We start from the raw sequence: 25,656 nt of genomic DNA, 5'->3' as shown, positions 1-25,656 counted from the left end.
TCACGCTAATAAATATTCAAATCTATTACCATCTAAGCGGTCTTTGCTAGTGGAGTAGAAATAAGATCATTATTACGAGAGAGTCTGTTTTTTTCATTATATTGAATTTTTCATCCCATAATTGTGATTAACTCATTGAGTGCCATTGACATATATATATGTATATATATATATATTTATATATATGTCAAAGTGTTTTTTTCTGCGGCTGGCACAAGGGGGCAGTCTCACACTCCCTGTGAGTAGTTTTGGGGATTCTGGGATACGTAGTGGGAACAAGGAAGAGACGGTAGATCAAAGCCACTGAGATCAGATCAGATCAGGGAAGTGGAGACGCCGGGATGGAGGTAATCTAGGCCAATCTAAGTTCTAAAATATTCAGTATCGGCACAAAATGCCCCCCAAAAACTGAGGGAGTCAAGTGGCCAGTTTTGCCAGCAGACGCTGGAAGAAACTTTAAACTTTTGCATGAGAAATCACTTACTCACTGAACTGAACTTGACGACAGCGACTCCAGGGATCGGTGCGTTCACTGATCTGCCTCGGCCGGCCTAGAGGCTAAAGAATGCCGCGAGGTCTCCCCCGTGCAGAGATGGACTTTTCCGACCCAGACTCTGAGGAATGGCTGCCGAGTGAGTTCCATCCCAGAGTGATGGAGGTAAGTTAACATTAGGAACCCACTGATTATTCAGCCAAATTTACTGGATGAAACCATCACTCATGCTCCTGTGATTTTAGAAGCAGACTTGAGAGAAGAGCAAGCCCCATGCAGTTCTGCAACACCGTCTGTTGGCAGAAACAAAGGTAAGAACAAAAAAAATCTATATTATAGGTTAAATATTATATATAAAAAACACATTATATATTATATTACTTCTATAATTTATAGGCAGTGACAGGGGACACGCAAGCAGGAGAGGACGTGGGCGTATCAGGGGTCACGTGGCGGCCGTCCAGTTGCATTGTGCTGTATTTTGTATTTATTTGTTTGTTTGTTTTTATTTTACAATAAAACACATTTGTAATACAATTTTCAGATGTGAAACTAGCCTCTATTCAACTTCAGATAAATCAAGAATGGAACAAGGTGCAAATAAGTGTTTTTTTCCATGATGAAATAGAGAGTTTGTTCCTTCATTTGAGCTATTCTGTGTTTTCAGAGTCATAGTACAAAATATTCTGTGGGTCTTGAAAGATGACTCAGAATGGCCAAAAATGCTAGCACAAGCCACTTTCCATTTTATAAAAGGGCTGGCACTCAATGAGTTAACAAACATAACTTGACTGCTGCTTTGAGTATGAAGTTATTTTTTAAATTTCTTTTCTTTCTTTTTTTGCCAAGTTATGCTACTTTATTTATGACCATGTGCAGTTTACATTACTACCCCTGAATAAAATGTAATGCAATACATTTCAATAATTTGCACAAAATGAAGTTACTCACTACTTGAGTATTCTTGTAATATGATACTGTTTTACTCTTACTCAAGTACTTATTTTTATGAGTACTTTTACTTCTACTTGAATAATTATTATTATTGCCTTTTTAAGACAAGTTCATATTGGTCTCTGAGGTCCCCAAAACATGCCTGTGAGGTTTGTTGCTGGAAAACACTCCAGTATTGGATTTTTACATGCAGGACCAGACGCTTACATGATTTTAGGAAATGGGGCGAATGAGATAGTTTTGATTATAACTGTTGGGATAACCAACGATCTGCATATTCTTGCTTGATTTTAAAGCATTTTGAAAGCACCCTGGGTGCCACAGCACCCCAGTTAAGAAAGACTGCTTTAGATAAATTACTTTCTACTTTTACTTGAGTAGATGTGTTAAGTAATTTTACTCAGTTACTTTTAATCAAAGTACTGTACTTCTGAGTTAAATATTGTTGTACTCCTTCCACCCTTGCTGATGTTGATGTTTTTTTCATCACTTCTGCTGGTGTATGGTGAGTACATCCAACAGGTTACAGCTTCTGCCCCATATTAAATCTTGTTAGGCAATGTGCAAGATGCCAGATGAACACCCGCTAGTGACATCAGTACATGCCCCCAGTATTTGTTGCTGCCTGATGTCTGTGAAAGGGACGATTTTGGCTGATGTTAAAACCGACACATCGCATCACAGCTTCTGTCAATTTTGTTTGCAAAGCATGAGAACATACTCTTCCTGTTCTTGGTAGCCTATCCCACTGTTTTTGTTATATTCGGCTGAGCTGCACAGTAAAGAACCCTGAAATCCTACTCTTGTAATTGATCGTTTTCCCCGTATTTGATGGAAAATTGTCGTAGTCCTGTTATCACATCACACTGTTTTTATCACATTTGGCTGAACTGTAGGATGCAGAACATTCTCCTCCTATTCTTGTAATCGTGTCACACTGCTTTTATTGTTGTCGGTTGGACAGCCTGAAATGAAAAAGAAGCTTTTCCTGTTGTTGTCTGGAAGTTACTATCAGGTGTCACGTGAACATCTGTCAAACATGTCTAAGCATGCAGGTTTGTTATTTTATTATAGTGCTGTGAAAAGGATTTGTCCCTCTTCCTGTTTTATTTTTGGCATATTTGTCACACTTGCGTGTTTCAGATCATCAAACACATTTTAATATTAGACAAAGATAATCCAACTAAATACAAACTACATTTTTTATGATGATTTCATTTATTTAAGGAAAAAGCCAAATCTACTTGGCCCCATGTTAACCCCCCCCCAAAAAAAATTCCTCCACAGCGATGTGAAAGTCATTACCAGTAAGGTTATAAAGACAATTAGTTTTTCACATTGGGGCAGGTAAGTGTAAATGGCTTTTTCAATTAATAAATGAAACCATCATTTAAAAACTGCATTTTGGATTTAACCCTTTACAACCTACAGGATCGCCAGTGCTCCCATTTGCATATCTATTTTTAACTGTGGGTAGAATTGTAACCAAATGAGATGGAGCAATTATTATTTTTCATATTAAACCAGAGGAGTAACAATAACATCACACATTCAGTGTGTTCCAGAGTACTGTTTCCTTCTAGAGATATCCTTCCTTCATTTGCAGAAATGTAGTAGAAAGCGCACACATCAAAATCAATATAATATAATCAAGGCTATAAATGTGTTTTTTTCTTGCAGGTCATGAGTCGCACTTGTTATTGTTTTAGCATGGTCTTCTGCAAACAAATGGATGCTAAAATTTATCTGGCACACAGAGATTTAATTGCACAACTGTAAAAAGTTTATTTTTTAAAAAAGATAATGTATTTTTGCAAATTGAGCACAATTTTATTTTTGTTTTTGCCAAAGTTTATAAAGATGAGTGGGTTTCAAAAATGAAGTTATGAACAGCGTTTTTTTGGCAGTTGAAATGATCTTGTGCAACTCTTATATAATCACAATTTTGGGGGATACAGCTGTGACATCTTTGTTTTTAGGAAAATGTTTAAAAAAAACCTCTCCATTTTTCTTGTTTTTTTTTTGTTTGTTTGTTTTTTTGTTTTTTTTTTGCATTTTCGGGCAATTTAATTTGTCACTATGGACTTCATACATACATTAAAAGTTGGGTTCTAAGGGTTGTATTGATGCACAGCCAATTCAAATACTCCAAAAAAATGGCACTAAAGCATGTAAAAATGTAAAGATGTACTCTGGCAGACATGTTCTATGGCAGGTCATAAAGGGTTAAATTTGTTTGATCTGAAACATTAAAGTGTGACAGATATGCAAAAAAAGAAATCAGGAAAGGGGAAAAAACTTTTTCACAGCACTGTTTGTAAAGCATGTGTGCATCTGCATCTCTACCTTCAACAGGAAAAAAGCGGTATTAGTACATCAACACTCAAGTTTTATTAAACACTTATTTACATGACATATACAGTTTTGTTGGAAGTCATATACAAACTTTACAAACATGAATAATTTAACCATAAAAAAGACAACTACATAAAAAATATGCTGGAGTTTTCAAACAATGGAGCAAAACTTGGGACAATGAACCAGCCCAACCTGTTGTACTAATAACGTAGAAACATGCTTGAAATTCAGTCCAGAAAAGTACCGTGGCTTTATAACATTGCTGCATGTGCACATTGAGAAGAACAATGAAAAAGAGAGAAAGAAGGAAATGCTCTCATAAAGGTGATGAAATACAAGAGGAGGAAGAGGAAAAAAGAAACTCCTTTACAGTTAGTCATTACAAGTAGATTCAACAGATGTTAAATTATACTGTCTTTTTTGCAGTATGTTTAAGGCATTTAACGCAACTGAAGGCAAAAATATTGGATATAGCCCAGCTGGCTAGAATCCCCTATTGTGATACTGCAAACACTGCCATTTTACCATTCAAAGTAACACTGTTTAAGTTATTGTGCGCATATTAATGTGTGCAAAAGGCAGTGAGAGAGCAGGAAAAGAACCTGTCAAAGTATGGAAATATTTGGACATGTTTTGGCCCCTCTAGGTTTACAGTTTTGTGTCCACATGAAAAGGGGAATACTGTACAGTAAAAGAGAGCACCAACACTGCTGATGTTAAACCTCATGACTAAAAGGCTACGTCAAGAGAGTATTGATCTGCAGCAGTTTAACCTCGGCTACCTGATGTAATCGCTACTTGAGTCATTTGTGCCAGCACAGGCCCCCAAAGGCAAACACCAGCAGCAAGGCCACGTCCTGAGCAGAGCCATGTTTGTGGCTACTGATGGGCCCCGAGCCAATATTTACATGGCAAACACAATGAAGTGAAAGGGTGAAAAAGAGAGAGACAAAATGTGAGAATATTGACGCTGAGAAAGTTTCATTTCACATTATGCACTGCCATGCTAGGGGGGCTCAGAAGCCACAGCTTGACACTTAAAATGCTGCCAGTGGAGAAAAAAAACAACTGGGTCCACTCAACTGGGTTCTATTCCAAGAAGTTATTTACATCATGTCACAATGGGATGATTATTTCAAAAGCTGATTTTTTTCCACAGTAATCTTGGAGCAGAAGTTAAAAGAAGGCAAAAAATCTTGGTTTGGAGAGTCACACAAACACAAATACACTTTTCTGTTGTTAACATTAATGATTTTTCCTCCTCTTAGTTGTAGCTAATGCATATGACCTCTAGAGCAGTGACATAAAATGCAATCAAAGATGTATTATCAGGACCTCAAAAAAGACAGGAATGAAATGAAAAGAGAGGATTGGCTCTTGTTCCCCCTTCAGTTTCTTTCAGGACAAGTGGCTCAGGTTTTAAAGACAATCTGCACTGATACTGGACTTTAAACTGTCCAAATTTTGGTGCAATTGTGCAATGGAGGCATATAAAAGCCCAAGTAGCCGTTGAATAAAAGGCTACTTTGTCCTTCATTTTAATAAATACTATAAAAACACCAATATGGTGAATATGCATGGTAGAAACTATGGAGAATCACGCACTTTTCCACTCATAATTTCTTAACAGCCTATAGGAAAAAATGACTAACTGACCTATGGCTAAGTCCCACCCTCAAATGACAAAAGCCAATCACATTTCTAGCAGATATCCAATCCAGTTGCATATCAAGCTTGCAGACCACAGAAAGGCATTAGAAATTTAGAATTTCTCAGTTTTGTTGAAATTTTTACAGTTATACATTGGAAATTTATCAAATGATGGGCTTGAGATAAAGGCAACACTGATTATCAGCAAAAGTGTCTACATTTGTTCAAAGGCAAGACACCAAGTTGCTGTGAACTTTGCTGCATAATGTTAATGTAAGAAAGCCAGTTTACTACCAATGGTATGGTCAGCTTCGGCTTCATAACATTAGCTCATCATATCATCTTTAAAACCCAGTATTTCTGTTCTCTGACTGTTGGATATCAGTGTTAATTGTAGTGAAACGTTTTGTAAAAGCCCACGAAACTGCAAACTCTTAACTTAGAAGGTATGCTGACTGTCCAAGTGAGCTGAGGGACTTAGCGATAGGTCAACTGGTTTTGGAAAAAATGAATTTGTGGCACAAAATCATTTAACAGACATATACAGATCAGATGATAAATACTCACAGGGTTATGCTCGTTACTCCATGTTAATTGAATTTTGTTCAAGACTTTGTTAAAAAAACTTTAAAAAGATACTCAAACTGTGGATTTTCATTTCACAATTGAAAAAGGAACATTCATGTGAAATTTGTTCATGGCTTTGCAGTCTTTCATTTCCAGAATTCCAAAAGTTCAATGGGAGTTCTGATTTTCTTTCACATTAGCACACTTCAATTCAAACTCAGTTAAAAGCTAAGCTCAGGAGTCTGTGTTTTCTTCCTTCGCATACTCCTCCACAAGTTTCTCATAGGAGTGGCTGTGCTCTGAGCCATCACTAGTGAACACAGACTCTTCAGATTCAGAGCTCTGTTCTTCCTTAGAGTTTGTTTCAATGTTCTCGTCACACGTGGTAATCGATAACTTCGCTTTAGAATCGTCGTCATCATCCTCGTCATCCTCTTCTCCCTCTAAGTTGTTGCTGAGAAAGTTCTCCTCATCTATGAAAGTGATATTTGCATTTTGGATTGTGAGAGGATGATAGTCTTTGGAGTCCCATGGTCTTCGACCGCTGGCTCCACAATCTCCCATTCCTGCATTCTCAATGTCAACATCCTTGTCAAGCTGGTTTTCAAACATTTGGTCCTGTTCTAGCTCCGCCTCAGCTTGGTCCTCTGTTAGCAGCGATCCATTGTCTGTGCCAAGGAGGTAGTTCTTGGACTTTGACAAAGCGACAGTGACACGGTCACTGAAACTATAGCGCCTCTTTTGGCGTGGAGAACGATCAAGACTGAGGATTGTGTGACCATTAAACATAGGAGCATCATTGCAACTCTTGGAGCGATTCATTTCCTTAGCTTTGTTGGTGGTATTGGAACTGCTGCTGCTACTTCGGCTGTCTCTTTTAGTGCCGATTTGTTTGATTAAGTCATTGTAGCCTTCTTGCTTTTTGGACAGAAAGCTGAAGATGTTAACATCATTAGGAGTAGGTGGCAAACGAAGGGAAGCTTTGTGAGACTCTTTGTAATGCCTGAGCTCTTCCAGAGACAGCTTACGCAGCTTGCGGCGTTTCTTTAGCGCCTTGTGGGCTTCTATCACCATTCGCACTTTCCAGTTGAAGAACAAAGAAAGCCAGGCCAAGCCAAGATAGATCCAAACTTCCACAAAGTAGCGGTACAAGGTCGGGTACTCTTTGTTTGGTTCCACACCTGCAAGAACAAACAAAACAGTCAAAGGTTATTTCAATACAAAGTTCTTGCTTTAGTTAAAGTGATTGGTTTAATCAAAGTAGATATCAGAGATATGGACCATTATGTCTCTGTTATCTGTTCACAACTTAGATGTGATTAAACAATTGATTCTTAACCAGCTCGAAAATGTGTTTCATGTCATCAATAGTCATTCCAAAGTTTGGATTTCTCGCTCAGTTAAAAAATCATTAACTTTTTCATTTGCCATCTTACCTGCTACCAAGTCTCCAAAGCCAATGGTGGTCAAGGTGACAAAGGAGAAGTACAAGCCTTCTATATATGACCAACCCTCCTGGGACATAAACACTAAAGGTGGAAGAACTAAATGGACCAGCACACCCCAGAGCAGAAAGATAGCTGTGCAGGTAAACTGAGCCTTTCTCTGGAAAAGAAAAGAAAAAAAACACTTCAGGTGAAACCACAGAGCTGTACAGGGGCTTTTTCAAGAAGAGGATAGAAGCTCAAATTAGCTTACCAGTGAGAATCCTTTCTTTGTGAGATACTGTCCCAGGTGCTTGGCACGACCACCGAAGAACTTTCCCAGCTCACTGATCCAAGTAAGGCACAAAGGCACACCAAAGAGTCCATAGAAGATGCAGAAAACACGGCCTGCTGAGGTTTTGGGTGCAATGTTTCCATATCCTGCAGAAATAAAGTGAATAAAACTGGTTAATACTGTTGAAAACAGTATCTCTATAGTCCTGCTACTTTGCTTTACTTTGTATCCATTTTTGCCACTTTTCACCATTTAGATTGTGGCTCTTGCAAAGGCATTTTTCAAAAATCTGGTGTAGAGCAATTTAATTTAATTAACTGCCCAGCCCTAGTTTGAATTATCTCAATTCAAATTTACTACTTATACACTTGAAAGCATTAAGTTTATCACAGTGTAATCCAGTATGTCCCAAGTTTTGTAGGTCTCCCTGAAAGCTAAAGACATGTATTAGAACTCCTATGTAGTAGGGCTGGGCAATTAAACGCGCATTAGATTAAATTACAATATGGCCTGCTGCAATTTTTAAATTGCAGAAGGTGCATTATTTCTTTGACCTAAAATTCGTGTTAAAATACCAATTTAAAACTTCTTTTGCAGCAGAGACATGCATTACACATCATGCAATCATTCTCGGGGCATATTTTTAGAACAGTGTACAAAAAAAATCATATTTTCTTTATTTTTTTATGTTTTTCTTATTAAAATATTAGAATCATATCAAATTTATCATTCCCTTTAATACAACAGTTCATATCCGATTTGCAAAATGAGTCAAAATCATCACAATTAGATTTTTTTTTTTTAAATTGTCCAGCCCGAGTTTAACCTAATCTTGTGTTGGTTATAGCATAGAATGAATGCTTGTTTTTGCTGGAAAATACATGAGATAAAAAACTTAACAAATATAAGAAATAATTGCATATTAAATCGCAATCGCAGTATTGGGTTAATAAATCGCAGTTAGATTTTCCCGAACCGTTTAGCCCTGCTATGTAGTGATCACACTCAAACAAAAACAGTGACCCTAAAAATGATCTGCTCAGCCTCCTCTCCCTGCATGTCACGTGGGATGTCCCCACCAAACGATTTACAAAGGACAGTCTGATTGGTCAAATTTTGCACATAGTGAAATGTGAATATATACAGCCAATATTTCTGCGCTTGGTCCATATTCTGATTTGCAGCATGAAGCTGAGTACACAAGGCTACAATATAATAGTGCAGATGTGGGTCCAATTCCTTCCCTCTGGCCTAATAATCTGATTGTTCTAGAAGGTATTTTTCCAAATGTTCCTGTTTTGTTTTTCAATTTACTCAAAAGAAGACCAGAGACATGCTGTGTTCAATATTAATGATCAGATATAAGTTTGGACAGCAGAGCATTTACTATGTAGAACAGAATAATAGCCAATTAGGAAGCAAGCTGGCAGAAGAAGGAAGCACAACAAACACCACCATACCAGAAATAGTAAATGTGAAGCACAGAGATAGAAGCACGTCAGAAATCAAATTGTTGATCTGTCGAATGTTTATACAGCGATTTCTGTAAAACATACCACACTCCAGCTGATATAAAGAGAGATGCTGGACCAAAGCTGTTTCCAGAATGGATGTAGCAGGTAGCTAACAGCTAGCCACAAATCTAGTTTATTTACTCACATTTGACCAGGCAAAATCTGGAAGTTTTGAGTAGGTAATCTAAGGGAATGCTGCACTTCCAGAGCTCCACCACGCTACAGCAAAGGCTGGTAAATTAGCAAAAAAAAAAAATCCATTACCCTTTTATTTGAATCGATCCATGGATTTTTATAGATGCTATATGTTTCGATTGAATCTTTTATTGGATTTGGGTAGTGGGGATTCTTTCTAGTGCAGCAGCACAGTTTTTATTGGGATAAAATTATCATGAGAGTAAGCAATAGCATCAAATGTAAGTTAAATCCTTCGTCCTTAACTGGTGGGTCACAAAGCCATTTTCAATGGGCCGTGAATGTGTGCATGACAAAAACATGCAACAAAGTCTGAGTAAACACAGGGACCAGGGCAGACAGTTGCACTTTCACCAAGTCCTTAACGTTTATGTCGTAATTTAAAAAAATACATATATAGATTACCTACTACTAAAATTGACTTCTTTGTGGAGGGTAAACACTAAATAAAGTTCTATTTCTGATAAACTGTGCCCACCTCTGTGTAGGATTGACCTTCCCTGACTTCAGCATTGTTATGCTTCAAGTCTAACTGTCAGCGAGGCAAGTCCAGGCCCACTGTGACTCAGGAGACTCTCTCCATAAGGTCACGGTTTGATCCCCAGTTCCTGCGGTCACATGTCGTTGCATCCTTGGACAGGACACTTGACTTCAATTTGGATGGATGTGTAAGAATGAGATTTGTTAATACTGATGCCTACTCTAAAAAGCAGCCGTCACCATCAGTGTGTAACTGTGGAGTGTATGAGGGTGAACAGATGTGACCTACAGTGTAAAAGGTGCTTTGACTTTCAGACATCTACAACAGGGGTTCTCAACATTGGGGTCGGAACCCCATTGGGGGTTGCAAGACACTGACAGGGGGTCTCCAGATGCCTTAAAAAAACTGAAGACATTTTTTAATTACACTGTTGCCACTTTACACCTATTTTACCTAATTTTAACACATTTTTATCACTTTTTCCTCATCAATTTTAGCACATTTTTGCCACTTAAAACCCATTCTTGTCAGTTTTAAACCCTTTCCACTTTATTCTGCCTGTTTTTGCCACTTCTAAACCAAATCTCGCCACTCTCTCCCTTTTGTTTGATCTGTTGACACATTATTACCACCTTTAACCCCTTTTACCACTTTTTAAGCCACATTTCACAATTTGACATCACCATCTTTGCCAGTTTCTGACTATTTCTGCCTCCACTAACCCTTTTTTTGCCAGTTTATATCAATTTTCATCCCATTTCATTAAATACCAACCTATTTTACCACTTTAACACCATTTCAGCCCCTTTAGAATCCCCCTTTACTACTTAATATGCCCATTTTTGCTACTTTAACCCATTTTCGCCTTTTTTTTTTTTGCCACTTTTAACTAATTCTTGGCATTTCTAACCCATTTCTGCTACTTTTAAAATCTAATTTCACCACCTTTCCCACCATTTTTTGCCATTATTAAACCATTTTAGCTATTTTTAACGTATATTAATTCAGTTTTAACAAAAGGATTTACATTTTTAAGAGGGCTACTTCCTACACAAATGAATTAAAATTAGTTTCTTTGATAAGAGTGGTTATTATTCAGGTTAAATATAAAATACCACAGTTTAACTTTACAATGGACTATGATTTTGCTGGTCCCCAGTTTGGCTGGGACATTTTTTCTCCCCTAATGGGCAGCCTTGTCTCCACATGACTATTCTAGAATGAGCATGACTGTGTTCAACCACCTTCAGGTACAATGGGGGTTTCCGGTCACTGACACCTTTATATTAGGGATTGCAGGCTGAAAAGGTTGAGAACCCCGGTCTAGAAAAGTGCAATACAAGCTCAAGTCCATCAGACCTTTGCAACTTTAAAAAGAAACCAACTCTGATTGGTTAAGCCCACCTTTATCCATTAAAAGATGGTTTTAATGGGGAATCGTTGATGTATAGTCATGTAGAAGACATAAGCTATTACATTATCTACCTTATTTTGATTAAAACATGATTTATATGTCATTTCAGGCACAAGCACTGCATTACCCATAATCCTAGAGTGACAGTGATGTCTCTGATTGGTGGAACCTGCCTTGACCTGTCAGTTTTGGCCATTGCCTGCTGCTCATGAAGTTTACGATTGTGGAGAAAGTGGGTATTAATTGTTGAGCTCTGTGTTAAAGACAGATGATACTACATGAGTCACTTGCCAACAGTCTCAACCTGTACAGGGCTGTCAACAGGCATATTCTTAATACAAAATATACAACTGAAATACTCCAATACTAAGATTTACACTCCAACAGATCAACAGTGCAACTAAATCCTAGTGACAGGTTTTCATCCAAAAAGAAGTCTGAGGGTTTAGTTACTCAACATGAATGAGTTGCATTACCCCCAAAAACACCAAGTAAAGGAGCTAGAACAGCTGCAAAATGTCTGGTATCCCATCAGATCCATCATTAGTCAACATCCGAAAATACTTACCAATAGTAGTGATAACAGTGGCAGCAAAGATAACAGCATTTGGCCAGTTCCAGTTGTTGAAGGTCTTGCTGCCAGTTATTGTGACCCCTTGGCCTGCTGCATCAGATACCACCTGTAGACAAAGGAAACAAGACCACAACTGAGTCCAGGCTTGAGTATGACTTAAAGACAACTTAATGGAGAGCAAACCAGTGGATGTCACAAACTACAAGTTATAAAAGAGTCTAATCTGGCTAAACTGAAGGAAGACAGGAAGCTTGCTCTGTGTAATCTTTATTTCTTCCATCACATACTTCCTGCAATGCATTGATGGTATCTCCAGTGGTTCTGATGAGCTGAAACAACACTGAGGCACCCCTGAGAATCACTTTTAACCCAAGGGCTATATAGTTCCAACCAGTGCTTACACTGGTAGAGAAACAGGAAGGTAAGTTCTGCATCCCTAAACATCTATTTCATAATCCCATAATTACGCAAGGATTAAGACGCTCCAGGTGCTTTTCAGTGGCTGCTCTGCCTTGTATTTGCTTTCTGAGAGATCTGACTCAATATGAACTGTATAAAGAGTATCACTACCCAATAAAATATTAAAATTATTCTGACCAACAAGAATGAGAAATACATGCCATGGTTCCTGCAAGAAGTTTTGACATCCAACAAAGCAATGAAAAGCTTAATCAATCATCCCAAACCAAATGTGTGCTCGAATGGCCACAACACAAACAGAAATGCCCCTGCTGGGTCTTCAAAAAGACTTGTGCATATCCAAATGTGCTCAAAGAGGGGAAATGTGCAAGGGTTGGCAAAATTCACATAAGCCCTTAAGTACTGAAAGATGCATGGCTCCTTAATAATAGCAGGTCTGTGACAGTAGTGCTCTGTAATTACCAGAACAAGGAGGGGGGATTCTTTTGTGAGCTGAAACAAAACAGCTCCTCTGTTGGGCTTTGAGATGACAGCCCTGATGACCAAGTTTGTGTTGGAACCATGACTAGAAATTAAAGAAGAGAAACCTCACTGTCCTGCTTACGCACATTTGACAGTCAGCAGTTTCTATAATTACTGGTTATATTTACATGCATGAGCTAACCTTGTTGTTGGCCATGTTCAGGCTGAAATCTGATTTGGCTTACGCCGATTACACAGACCTTTGATACCCTAGATCTACATATTCCTGTTGACCTGATAAAGTGTTATCACCGTATTCACTGTGCAAAAAACAAAAAGAATATGTTGGGCCTTATCTACGGGGGATGCACCAATGCACTGGTTTAGCATTGTTCTTGGCCAGTATCAAATGTCTTGAAAGACATCTCCTCACCAGTAAATTATGTGGCAATAACAGATGCCAGTGGAAGATTTTGTCCCATCAATTCATTGCTGTCATTTGGCATAACTAACCCCTGAATCAGAGGATTTTCCATAGCAGGGCAAAAGTGACTATCTGGATGAACTAAACTATTACCCAATTTCATGGTCAGACAGACTATTTAACATAGACTATAAAATGTGAGCTTAACATGCAATTTTCACTATAAGTGGATATTAAATATTGGATTTTTGGTTTAGTCATGTTTGCCACCTCCCGCTGGAACATCCAACCAAAGCTTTTCTCAAGTTCAACCCCTGGATTACAGGGTGGAAAGCTGGCTAGTTGTCATTAAGGAAGACCTCAAACAGCTCAGAGTTGCCACTGAGGCTGAGGAAATGGCGCAAGACCAACATCATTGGCAGACTCTGGCTAACCTAGTGGGCTCTACGCACGATGATGGGCTTACCCACATCTTGCATGAGCAGTGATGATAATGATTTTTGATGATGTCCAGTATATTTACAAATTAATTTTCCTGATACTGGCACCAATATTTAGCTGTAGTTCAGAAAAACTGCAGTCCCTTAAAACACACTTTAAAGTATAAGGGATGCTGATGAATAAAGAAAGACTTCAGCTGGCGTAGGTCTGTTGTTTGATCCTCAAATTCCACTAACTTTGTTCATCCAATATTTATAGCTGATATAGGCAGATTTCTCATAGCCAAAAAAAAAAAAGAGGAAAAAAACAGTTGTAAATATTGGCAGCAATTTTCAAATGTAATATTATCAAGGCACCAATTTTCACAATTAGTGCATGTCTTCCATTAACCATCAAACTATGAAGAAAAACCTACATCAGTGGTTTTCAACCCACTCACCTAGGATGTAGAGAGGGTGGGATGGCACATCACAAGTAGATTAACAACAGTCATGACAACACATTTCCTGGATAGTTTATAGACCTGGCAGTTTTAAAGATTGTTACCAATCAATGACTCTCAGTCAGAATACGGGATTACTCACATTCTTAATCAAATGTCTAAAATGCATTCATTTTTACTTTGAAACCAAATTTTTATGTCCATTTTAACAATATGAAGCAGTGTTGATTATTGACTTAAGTGAAGAGATGTATTTTATGATGTTGACTTTCAGACTGATAATAAAGGTGCTGCACTGCAACACTGGTTTGGTCAGAAATCAGGACTTGGAGGTAGGAGAATGCTTCAAAGTGCAAACTCTGTCAAAGGCAGTGTAGAACACCTTAAGAGATAATCAGGACTCAGAGTGTATGTACAAAATGACTCAATAACCTCCAATGATCCCAAGTTAATGAGACACTTTTACACTTATCTGTTTAGTTTTTTTTTTCTGTTAAGTTCAGTTAAGGTTGAAAAAGCCTAAAGGTTTTCTCAACAATCTGTTCTTTGTCATGCTTTTCAACATAACTCCCTGTTCAGATAAAACCTGCTTTTTTGTGGAGATTCCTGCCCAGCCAAGGAAAGCTTAATTACGGTGGCCTAAAGGGACAATTCATAGCGAAAGTTGCCTCAAAGGACTTTTTCGTCTTTTATTATTGTGTTAAGTAGCATTAAAAATACAAAACATGAAGTTTTTAATGTACAGCTTTCTTAATAACAGTATTTTCCTAAAAAAAAAAAAAAAAAAAAAAAAAATTTTTGGTCCCATTTAGAAAATAAAGCTACTTCTACAGAGTGCAATAGTGGCACTATTGTAAGGTCAAAGGCCTTTCTGCAGGCATTTTTGTAAACCTTTCAAGTACTATCTCATACAAAAATAACTGCAGCCTTTATGCCTGAAATTGCAATTGAGATTAGATTACTAGTGCAGCACTAAAATAAACCCTGTCAAAATTAACTGTGAAACAGCTTCCTGGTATCGTATGTTCCATAAACATAACTATAGCAGAAGAAGGTGGCCTTTTCGGGTTACATATGTTAGTGAAAGAGGCCAAGTTATGGGAAGTGAGACTTTTTCTTGTGTCAGTAAATGAAAGTATGAGGATGTACTGCAGACACATTCAGGGTCATGCTCTTTTATTCAGTTAAAGTAATCAGCAAGAGTGTCCAGATGAGCTCAGGCTCAAGTGCAGCGGTTGTGAAGAGGGCTGTGTGTGGTTTTTACTACACTGCACCTGGGGTATTCCACAAAGCCAGATTAGAGGGTAAGCTGGGTTTGAAGTAGGAGTTTTCCATGTCACGAACATGGCTTTCTTTAAAACAGGCTAGATCTATGGTTCTCAACTGGTGGGTCAGGACCAATAAGTGGATCACAGACAGGTTTTCAGGAGGTCAAACATGTGTGGCTAGTTAGAAAAATGTAGCAAAAGCCTTTGTGCAGAAGACCTAAGTAGGCATACATCTAAATATTGTATTGTATGCTGTCCTGCCATGACAACAAGTAAACTTTAATTGCTCTCTAGTGATCTTGATACATTTATACTGTTGTCTTGGATAAACTAAGCTTGATGTGTCAATTGGTTCTCAACTGGTCCATCCTCCGGAGTAGACCTCCTACAACCTCTTAAATGAGCAATCATGACCCAAATTCTTAGACATTTTCAAAATCAAAAATCTATTGGATGACAAATGCTGGAGTTTGGACCTTAAGCCAACAACAACGAGAGTGCTTATACAATTTGTACTATTAAACATATCAAAATTCAACTAACAAAGAAAAGAGCTTGACCTAAACGGAGCCCAACAACATGGTTCTGGAAGTTAAATTCCCATTCATTTTCTGTGAAGTGGGTTTGATTAACCACCGTGTCTGAATTAACCTGCCTGGTTGTGAAAATACTACAGTAGCCACAGTCCTAGGGTGTCACAGCAATATCTCTATTGGTGGGGCCTGCTGTAACCATGGAAATGTCTACCATGGCCATGTACAAAAACTGTAAGCTGTTGACGACCAACATGCCACTGTAGTATGAAGCATTATATATAACACATTCCAAATTATTATGCAAATTGGATTTCAGTGTCATAAACATTCAATTTTTGGTTTCCCAATGAAACTCAAGGATGGTATTGTGTCTCAGGGTTCTCTGGATCACTGAAATCAATCTCAGACACCTGTGATCATTAGTTTGCCAGGTGAGCCCAATTAAAGGAAAACTGCTTAAGAAGGACGTTCCACATTATTAAGCAGGCCACAGGTTTCAGCAATATGGGGGAAAAAAAGGATCTCTGCTGCTGAAAGACCACTAATAGTGCAATGCCTTGGACAAGGTATGAAAACATGAGATATTTCAGGAAAACTGAAGCATGATCATCGTACTGTGAAGAAATTTGTGGCCGATTTAGAGCCCAGATAGGTTGGTGCAGATAAAGGCATAATGAGGAAGGTTTCTGCCAGACAAATTCATCTAATGGCTGATGACTTAAAAAATATTCTGTCATTTGCATCAAATTTTTAGGAAAATGAGAGAAAAATGTCATTTGCATAATAATTTGGAATGCAGTGATTGCAAACTATATTTCACCTTGGACTGTCAGCTTCACTGCTTTAATCATTGTTACTTAAGGTCAATAATTGGTGGTGTTTTTAAATGTTATTGTCATTAATATCTATGTTTACTACATCCGATTTAACTAAAAAAACTCAGACAACTCAGTGGTCAAAAGTCAAAAATGTACCTTTTAACTGTCCCCTAATTTCCTTTTCAATCCATAAAAGTTATTTTTGGTGATTAGGTTAATCTGTGACCTGCTCAGAGCTCCTTATTTTCAAAATAAAAGCAGGTCTGTGTCAAGTACCCTAGGTTTATGACATTACATAAATCCAAAACTAAGCACAAATAGTTTTAAATGCAAAATAGTGGAATGGCAAATTGACTCCTTCATTCTTGTAAAAGGAAATACACACAGTCTTTTACATTTGCCTTTTTCTCCATTTTCAAAAGCAGTTATTGGGCAAAGTCAAATGTTTTAGTCACAAGTATCTGGGTAGCTGGTTGGCTTGTGTCCTGGATTAAAAAATACTGATGGATGGATTATAAGACGTGTCACTGGATGATTTCAATGGCACATTTACATCTGAAACATTTAACTGCGTCAGATTTGGAGTACTAAGAGTGCAGAGTCTGTTGGTGAACGTTCTAGTGTGTGGTGTAGAGTGTTTGGCATCTCATTGCACATCAAACACTTGAAGGAAGAAGCGGTTAAATCTCATTACATGCTGCCATGTGTGGGGTCTCCCACATTTCCAAATTTAGGTTAATATTCTAAACATCTTGCAGTGTGTGCTAGACTTTAGATGAAACAAAACATGACTGAAAAAGAGACGGAACCAAAAACAAACATTTAAAAGCCCTAAAAGCATTTTTGAGCGATTCATTTCACAACATAAACACACCATAAGTCAACTAATTGTTCTAATTACTGCTTTTAGACTGAAATTTAGTTGGTTAGAGCCTTTGTAAAGGAAGGATGCTCCTGTAAAACTAGGAGTAAAACAGACTGTACAGCAGATTGTGTCAAAGGGAAATCAGGTTACTTTGCTGACTTGATAAGAAACACGTGTGTTTAATCATCAGACCTTCCCACAGTTAAGGGTAATGGCCGTCACATGTACAGGAAAGTTTCCAACATGGTCTTAATGGAAAGAGATAAGATGTTCACAGTAACACAGCTGCTCCAGTTTTATAAAGTGGATTTAAACATTTATATGACAGACGGCTCGGGTGACTCCCCCATGATTCATAGGATTCTTGGGTCCTTCTTTGCCAAAAGGAGACTAGCTAACATGCCACACTAGCTAATGCTGAAAAAATCTTGGGCTGTTTGCTTAGTGGAAAAAGTGAAAAAGTGACAGGTGCCAGTGTTGGTGGGTCTTGTCTGTGGTCTGAGAGTGTGCTCAGCTCTGCACCTGATGAGGGTGATTTGCACATGTTGCTCAGTCTGCAAGATAAAAAGTGCTGAAGTTTGAGACATGCAAATGCTGATTCACAGGAATACAATGAGGGCAGAGGGCAAAATGCATCATGGGAATGAGCACCGTGACCTTATTGCATGCCTCTCGTTAAGAGGACGAGAACTGAACTGTAAAACTAAAAGCACATTTATGCCCTGGATTGATAGGGATAAATATCTAGGTGGAAATCTTTAATGCCAGTCAGATGTAATGAATGTCTCTCAATGCATTGTGAAGACGGGTTGAAATTTAGATGAAATTACAATGGGTCTTATTGCAATTGTCAAATTGCAGAGGATGCAATCTTTCTTTAAACTGAAATGTGTGTCAAAATATCAGTTATTGCTTGTTATTTTGCAGAAGCAGAGATCTTATGCTCTATACATCATTCAAACATTCAGGTGTCATTCATTCTTGCAAAAAGGTATGTTTGCACATTTTTCTTATTGTAATGAGAATGGTGTAAAATGATCATTCCTTTCTGTTTCTTACAATAACTTCATTTGAATGGCCCAATAGACTAAAGCCACAGATTGAACGTCACAGTCTCAACTGTTCCTGCAACCTGCGCTTTAGTTTGAGTGATTTGTTACTAGTGCTGCACAACTAACCTGAGCACAATTGCAATGTTAAGCTGTACAATTACATAATCACATAGGAGGATGCAAATACGTTTCCATCAAGTAGTACTTGAAAGGTTTATAGGGAGGCCTTTAAGTTTAGAACAGTGCCACAGTTGGACTTTGTAGAAGCACCTTTATTTACAAAAAAAGGGGAAAACTTATTTTTAATGATTTCAAAAGCAGCACTTCAAAACTGTCAGTATTATCTGCATTTACTACCTTAACTACCAAGCAAGAAGACTCGTGACATATCAATGTCCCAGTATAATCACAACCACATGTTATTACCAAATTGTGGAGTTTTGTTACAGACTTTCATATTAATCTTTACACCACACTTGTTTGGCTGGGCTCTGTTACGTGGTTAAACAAATCAGTCAGTTTACAATTCTGTTTATACAAGTTGATAAAAATATGTCCTTCATACTGATTCATGCCTCATCTAATTTCACCCTCACATTCAGCACTGGCCTACAGTAAAGAACAGTCTATGTTTAATTTAATATTGTGTTGGTTAGCCCTAACTCAAACTGCATAGACAGTTTCCTGGGATGCCTTCATCTGGATTGGTCTGGTAGTGTAAATGCGATGTATATTGGCCTGCATTAAAGATAACATAAGGATGTAAACTGTGGTAGTCCACATACAAAGCAGTGTCAATTTTGGCAGCTATTTTTAATTCTAATTTTAGTCTTTCAATGAAATGCATTTTAGTTTTAGTCATGTTTTAGTCAGCTATCCTTTTTAGTTTTAGTCTAGTTTTAGTCAACAAAAACTCAAAAACATTTTAGTCTAGTTTTAGTCCATAAAAAGTCCTCACATTTTAGTCTTTACTTTTAGTCCAAGCATTTATTTTCTTGCCTAAATCTGGTACCAAATCATGGTAGTGTGCTCTATGCACCCTATCAAACCTGGGGTCTACAGCTGAGAGGCAGAATAGATACAGATGCATCGTTTTTTTGACAGATTTACCCACAGTGGGGAAATATCACCGATTTTGAATGTCAGACATAAACTACATTACATTTTAGTCTAGTTTTAGTCATCTTGACGAAAAACTAAACTTAGTTTTTGTCAGTTTTAGTCATCACAGATCTATTTTTGTTAGTCTTAGTCTAATTTTTGTCATGGAAAAAATGTTCTAAGAGCTGATCTGCTCTGTGATCGGTACTGTTTCATCTTAAAATGAACTACACAAAATTTTCAAACAGGGACTGGCTCCCATTGTTCACATGAAAATCCTCACTCTTAGAAACGTCTGGTTCCCAAAGGACACATCACTAATACCTTGTAACTTTTGGTATTAGATTGAGCAGTCAATTCAATCTTATTAGTACTCAGAACAGGATTTAATTGTTAAATAGCATCACCGAGCGCAATCAGCTTAGTATCGGCACGCATAAAACCGGTGTTTAATGCCACGCATAAATGACTTAAAGACAGATTCTGGAGAGTAGAGTTCCATTGATCTAAATCACTCCCATGTATTCTGGTAATCTAACTCCCTCATCTGTCATTTCCGAATCCTTCAGAGGATTTCTAATGATGTCCACCAGTGAAAAGATGCTCACATGTGACTCAACAGGCTCTGCAGTTCTCAGGGTGTTTCAAAGGTCAGAGGGTCAGCCACTGGTCAGCTCATGGTCACTTCAGGTCACTAATGATCCTGAGAACAAGGAGAAAACGCACAAGCATTGGGGGGGAGAGATAAAAGACACTTTGTGCCCTAACCAGCTCGGAGGAAGCTGTTAAACTGGATTCCCTGAAGTCTGAGCAACTGGATGGAAGACCAAGCCCACCAACATGGAAGAAAGCAAACTGGACAATTAATAAAAACTCGACTGAATGAAATAAAGCGTTCTAACAAAGGAAAAAACTTGACTGAAGAGAAACTTCCCAAACAAAGTTGGCTTCTGTAAATATTTAAGATAGTTCTAAGGAATTAAAAACTAAAGGCACACAATGATACTAATACATGGATTAATGAGTTACTGAAATAACAAAATTTAAAAGTGTGATTATACAAAAATAAATGACTTTAGTGGAAAAAATGTTATTTATAAAGATCCATGCACAACTTAAAAAGTTGCACACCCATTTTAGCAGCCTGAGCTATAATATTTACACCATGTTACCCATTTTCACTTTGATAGTAAGCAACTACCATTATGTTTGGACGCTTGTTCTATAAATGCTGCATAATGTGGTTTATTATGTTTATAGACTGTTATTCTGGTGCACAGAGAAAAAGGCAGCAGGTTTAGAGTACAGGTCGACTTCGGCCAAACTGGCTACAGGAGAAAATTCAGACAAAAGTGAGCACATTTAAAATGATCAGTATTCAGACATTTTTGGATCAGTTCAGAATTGCAAAAAAAATGTAGCAATTAACATTTTCTATTCCATCATGAATTGTTTTTCCCAGCATCTTTTGTTGCTGCATCATTTAAGTATCGCAACTTATGTGATAAGAATACTTCCTTCCTTGCTTTCAAAATCAAACTACTTGGTTTGTGACTCACCGCTAATAAGTCTAGTCAAACTTCAGTGGAAACAATGTTGAGCAACATTTCTAAAGAAGTGAAATGGTGAGTTCATATCGGCAAGGCTGATTAAAAAGTGACTGATCAAAGAGGAGATACAACCAATCATTATCTCGATTCTGCATCTTAAATATATTCTGTGTTTCCCTGTTTAAAATAACAGTAAAGTGCACATCTTACTTTTTTTGTTAACTGATCTTTGAAAGTATGACACAAGAATATGTATCTGCAGAGTCTGGTATGGTACTGACTTAAAAATGAACCAGTTATCGTTACATTATTAGATGCATTCCTGAATTCTGAATTAGTTAGCCGGACACTTTCATTTAGAGAAAGTGGGTCAGAAAGAAATGATGAAATATGTGACAAAAGCTGACAAAAAAAACCATGCCCTTAGGGTAGCCTGCAGCAAAACATGACTGAATGTTAAAAATGCTTTTAAAAACATCCTAAGCTTAAAATTTCATGCTGTCAGCAAGGAGCTGCAGTAAAAGAAAGTTCTTTTGACGTCTCTGATGACCTTTGGAGATTTTCCTCTGGACTTTAATAGTGTCTGACAATTGTCTACACCCTGAGTAAACAGATTTTTTGATAAAACTGACAGAAACAGAAAACAGGTTTGAAACTTTCAACAATAGGAACTAAAAGTTAAAATAACTGTAAAGAGATTTACAATAAAAAAAAAAAGATGCTCGACATAAATGATGTTGGGTTACTAAAGCTGGTTGCTAAAAGATTTATCGGTGTAATTTAAAACAAGATGTAGGGCAGAAAATATCAATTACATCAATACAGCATATGTTGATTCAATAAAGTCAATGTCAGTAAAACGTGTTTACAGTAAGAACCACAGGCTGTCGTATATTCATTGTCCATAGATTGTTTAGTTGTTTACCATTGATGTTTAGTTAAAATGAGGAGCAATTAGTGGCTTTCAGATAGACCGATCTCAATCAGATAACTGATCTTTACGTCAAAGATCTGCGAGCGTCAGTCTGTGCAGCCCTGACTGATAAAATGTCAATGCACCAGCTTTAATGTTAGAGATTGAGGCTCTGCTCTTTGTTATCCTAGCTTGTTCAGCTATGCTTTGCCTCAGCGTCTTCACTCTCCCACAACTTACTTTGACCTTCTACCTTTTAGTATCGGAAATATGTCTGATACTGCTTAAAATGCAGGTATAGGTATTAGTGAGTACACGAGTTTATGTACCGTTTGGTTTAGCTTTATATTTTTCTTCGTTTAGCATTGCTAAATGTTAGCGCTATAAACCAGAAATAATCCTTCTTCGCTGCCGGAAAGCACGTCATGCATGGGCTACCATTTTAGAGCAGTGAAGAAGAAACAAAGGAGCCACTGCAGCAGCAAAGAATGGTGTCTGTGTGACAGTTTTCTCTGAATGTGATCAATAAAATGCCTTCCAGACCAGCGCTGTCGTACACGACAAGATGTGACACTGTTTATCAAAAGTTAAAAAACTTTTGAACCATAAATCATTGCTTCTTACTTGTTTTTCCTCTTGAAGCTAGCTGTCATGCTTTCCCATTGACGCTTAGATGCCTCTGAATCCCTTACAGCATTTTCAGTGAGCCTGGAGCACATGTGACTTTTGGTGACTTTAATTCTTAAATCCACACCAGTAAGCGCGACATTGAACATCTTTTTAATCTATTTTAATTAAATTACAATCATTTATTATTGCTAGCTCGAATGCTTGAATGCTAACTGCCATATTGTGTGCTCTTTGTAAGGGTCTGTCAGTCAGTTGTCTGTCGGCTGTTCTACATTCACGTCATGCTGCCTGGATAGAGCATAATATAGGGAGAGATAGAGAGAGAGAGCCTGTGATGCAGCCCCCTGTATTATTGTTATTTTAATATTTAGCAGTAAAATTCAGAAAAACAACTTTAGGGTCACAGAGATGCTGTACATTATGAGTCTATTTTCTGAGTCAAATATAGGTCTAAAATAATTTGCTACTCTGCACAGTCAGTCCAGAAAGTTCACACTGGTATCGGATCAGGACTCGGTATCAGCCGTGTTTGTGTCAAAATATCAGTTTTAAACTTCTTTTTGCAGCAGAGATGTTATGCATGAGATATCATGCAATCATTCAAGTGCAAATTTTTCAGTATAGTCCATAAAAAAACCCTACCTTCATTTTTGTACTTTTTTCTTTTTCAGTATAGTCCATAAAAAAACCCTACCTTCATTTTTGTACTTGTTCTTTTTCAGTATGACAATGACAAAAACCCTTCAATCCAAGAATCAGAATGAGGTATTTTTAAAGAATTGTTCAGCTCTTTTAAGGAATAAAAGACAGTTAAGGGATAATCACATATCAGATTGCAATATCAGAGAAAAAAATTGCAATTATATTATTTCCAAAATGGTTCAGCCCTAATCAGCATCTGTGTGCATGAGAGTGATATCCACCAGTGGACCCCTTCTGTAACTGCACTGATTAAAGCGTGATTTAGAAATTATGCTGTCATTCCCACATTCTTCTGTAGCTCCTCTCTTTTAGTGACATCCTGAACTCCTGCACTCTAGGATGATGGTTGCAGTATGCCAACTTATCAACAAGCCTTCCCATGCAGCTCACCAGCTATGATTACAGAATGTCGAGTCAAACGTGTCACAGAGTGAGTGATATTTGAGTGTTTTTGTGCTATACATAGTTGATGAATACTGTTAAAAGAGCAGAAAGACAAAACCACAAAGAATGAGGCAGGGCAGTACAGTCCCGTCATTCTGTGGTAAACGCTGACTTGATATTATCCAGCCCTTGATCATTCTAAAACCCATGGTATTTAAAAGTATGGAATTTTCTGACAACCTCAGTACATGAAAATGTTACCAATGTTTGCCTGCAGTTTATCTGTTGATTAAAATGAAAGATTGGCTAAATCAGTGGGTGTCCAGACTTTTATTTTTGTTGCTTTGGTGTCAAGCACATTAAAATTTAGTTAGATTTTTATTAGAATTAGGGCAGAACAATTTGGGAAAATCATCGGATTTCCTCATCTCATGTCCATTTATCCATTTTCTACACCGCTTATCCCGTTGGGCGTTGTGGGGGGGGCTGGAGCCTATCCCAGCTGTCATTGGTCGAGAAGCGGGGTACACCCTGGACTGGCCACCAGTCAATCACAGGGCTGACATATAGAGACAGACAACCAGGCACACTCACACTCACACAAACAGGCAATTTAGAGTCATCACTTAACTTGATGATGAGTTTTTCTTGGTAGGAGGAAGCTGGAGAACCCGGGGAGAACCGACGCATGCACGGGGAGGACATGCAAACGCAGCACAGAAAGGCCCTGACCAGGAAGCGAACCAGGGACCTTCTTGCTGTGCCATTGTACAGTCCTCATCTCATGTATTTTCCATTAAAAACAAGCATTAATTCATTCTAAACTATAGCCAACAGAATATCTAATATCTAATTGGGAGGATTTTGCAAACTGGATATTAACTGTTGTATCAAAGGGAATATTTTTATATAATTCTCATATTTAACAAGAAAAACATACAAAAACATAGAAAATAGGATTTTTTTGTAGACTATTCTAAAAAATATGCCACTGAAAGATTGCACGATATGTAATACATAACGTCTGTGCTGCAAAAAATGTTTCAAACTGCTATTTTGACACAAATTTCAGGTTGAAGAAATATTGCACCTTCCGGGATTTGAAAATTGCAGCAGGCCACATTCATTTCTTATTAATTAAAAGTAAAAATATTAAAATATACATCAAATTTTGCCAATCAAGTTAAAAACTGTAGTGAAAAAAAACACTTATGTAGTGTCAATAAAAATGCCCTGAAACACCAACATGTTTCAGAATAATCCTATGACCACATGAACTCTATACAGAGTATTACAAAGAGAAAGATGTCCCAACTTTAATAGAACTGAAAGTGTGTCCAAACTGCAGCCGCAGCAATCTGCCCCCGCCACACGCTGATAATCGAAGAACAGTAACAACCAAGATGACAAACTCCAACTGTTATCAGGACAGCTGGTGGCCCAGTAAACCAGGCCGCCTTGTAGGTTGTTTTCACATTCCCAGTATCATGTGAGACCACAACAAGACCACAGCTGCTTGATTGACTCACTAACAATAAAGTCACTCAGGCTCTTCCATGTCTTTGTGTATTGATTTCTAATATGGAGACGAACAGCTAGCAAAGCAGGAGATTTCACTGTGAGTGCAAATGAAACAACTGAGTGGTGGGAAAAAAAAAAGCCACATAAAGAGACATCAAATCTCTGTCTCACATTAAAAGAACAATAGCTAATCCATAATGTGTAATTA

General features: G+C 37.7%; 1 protein-coding gene across 1 annotated transcript in view; it reads right to left on the bottom strand.

The window, feature by feature from the left end:
• Nucleotides 1-3,882: 3,882 nt before the first annotated feature.
• kcnk5a (potassium channel, subfamily K, member 5a) overlaps nucleotides 3,883-25,656 on the bottom strand; it is a 38,787-nt gene continuing 17,013 nt past the window's right edge. Inside the window, exons 2-5 of the mRNA XM_041813498.1 lie at nucleotides 11,914-12,025; nucleotides 7,721-7,887; nucleotides 7,459-7,627; nucleotides 3,883-7,203 (exon numbers count right to left, since the gene is read on the bottom strand). Of these exons, the coding sequence (XP_041669432.1) occupies nucleotides 6,257-7,203; nucleotides 7,459-7,627; nucleotides 7,721-7,887; nucleotides 11,914-12,025 (1,395 nt within the window). The 3' untranslated portion in view covers nucleotides 3,883-6,256. The remainder of the gene's footprint in view (nucleotides 7,204-7,458; nucleotides 7,628-7,720; nucleotides 7,888-11,913; nucleotides 12,026-25,656) is intronic.

Source organism: Cheilinus undulatus, linkage group 18 (genome assembly GCF_018320785.1).
Source record: "Cheilinus undulatus linkage group 18, ASM1832078v1, whole genome shotgun sequence".
In the NCBI taxonomy this organism is placed as follows: Eukaryota; Metazoa; Chordata; class Actinopteri; order Labriformes; family Labridae; genus Cheilinus; species Cheilinus undulatus.
Note: the sequence above shows the minus strand (reverse complement) of the source record. Positions and strands in the feature narration are given on the sequence as shown.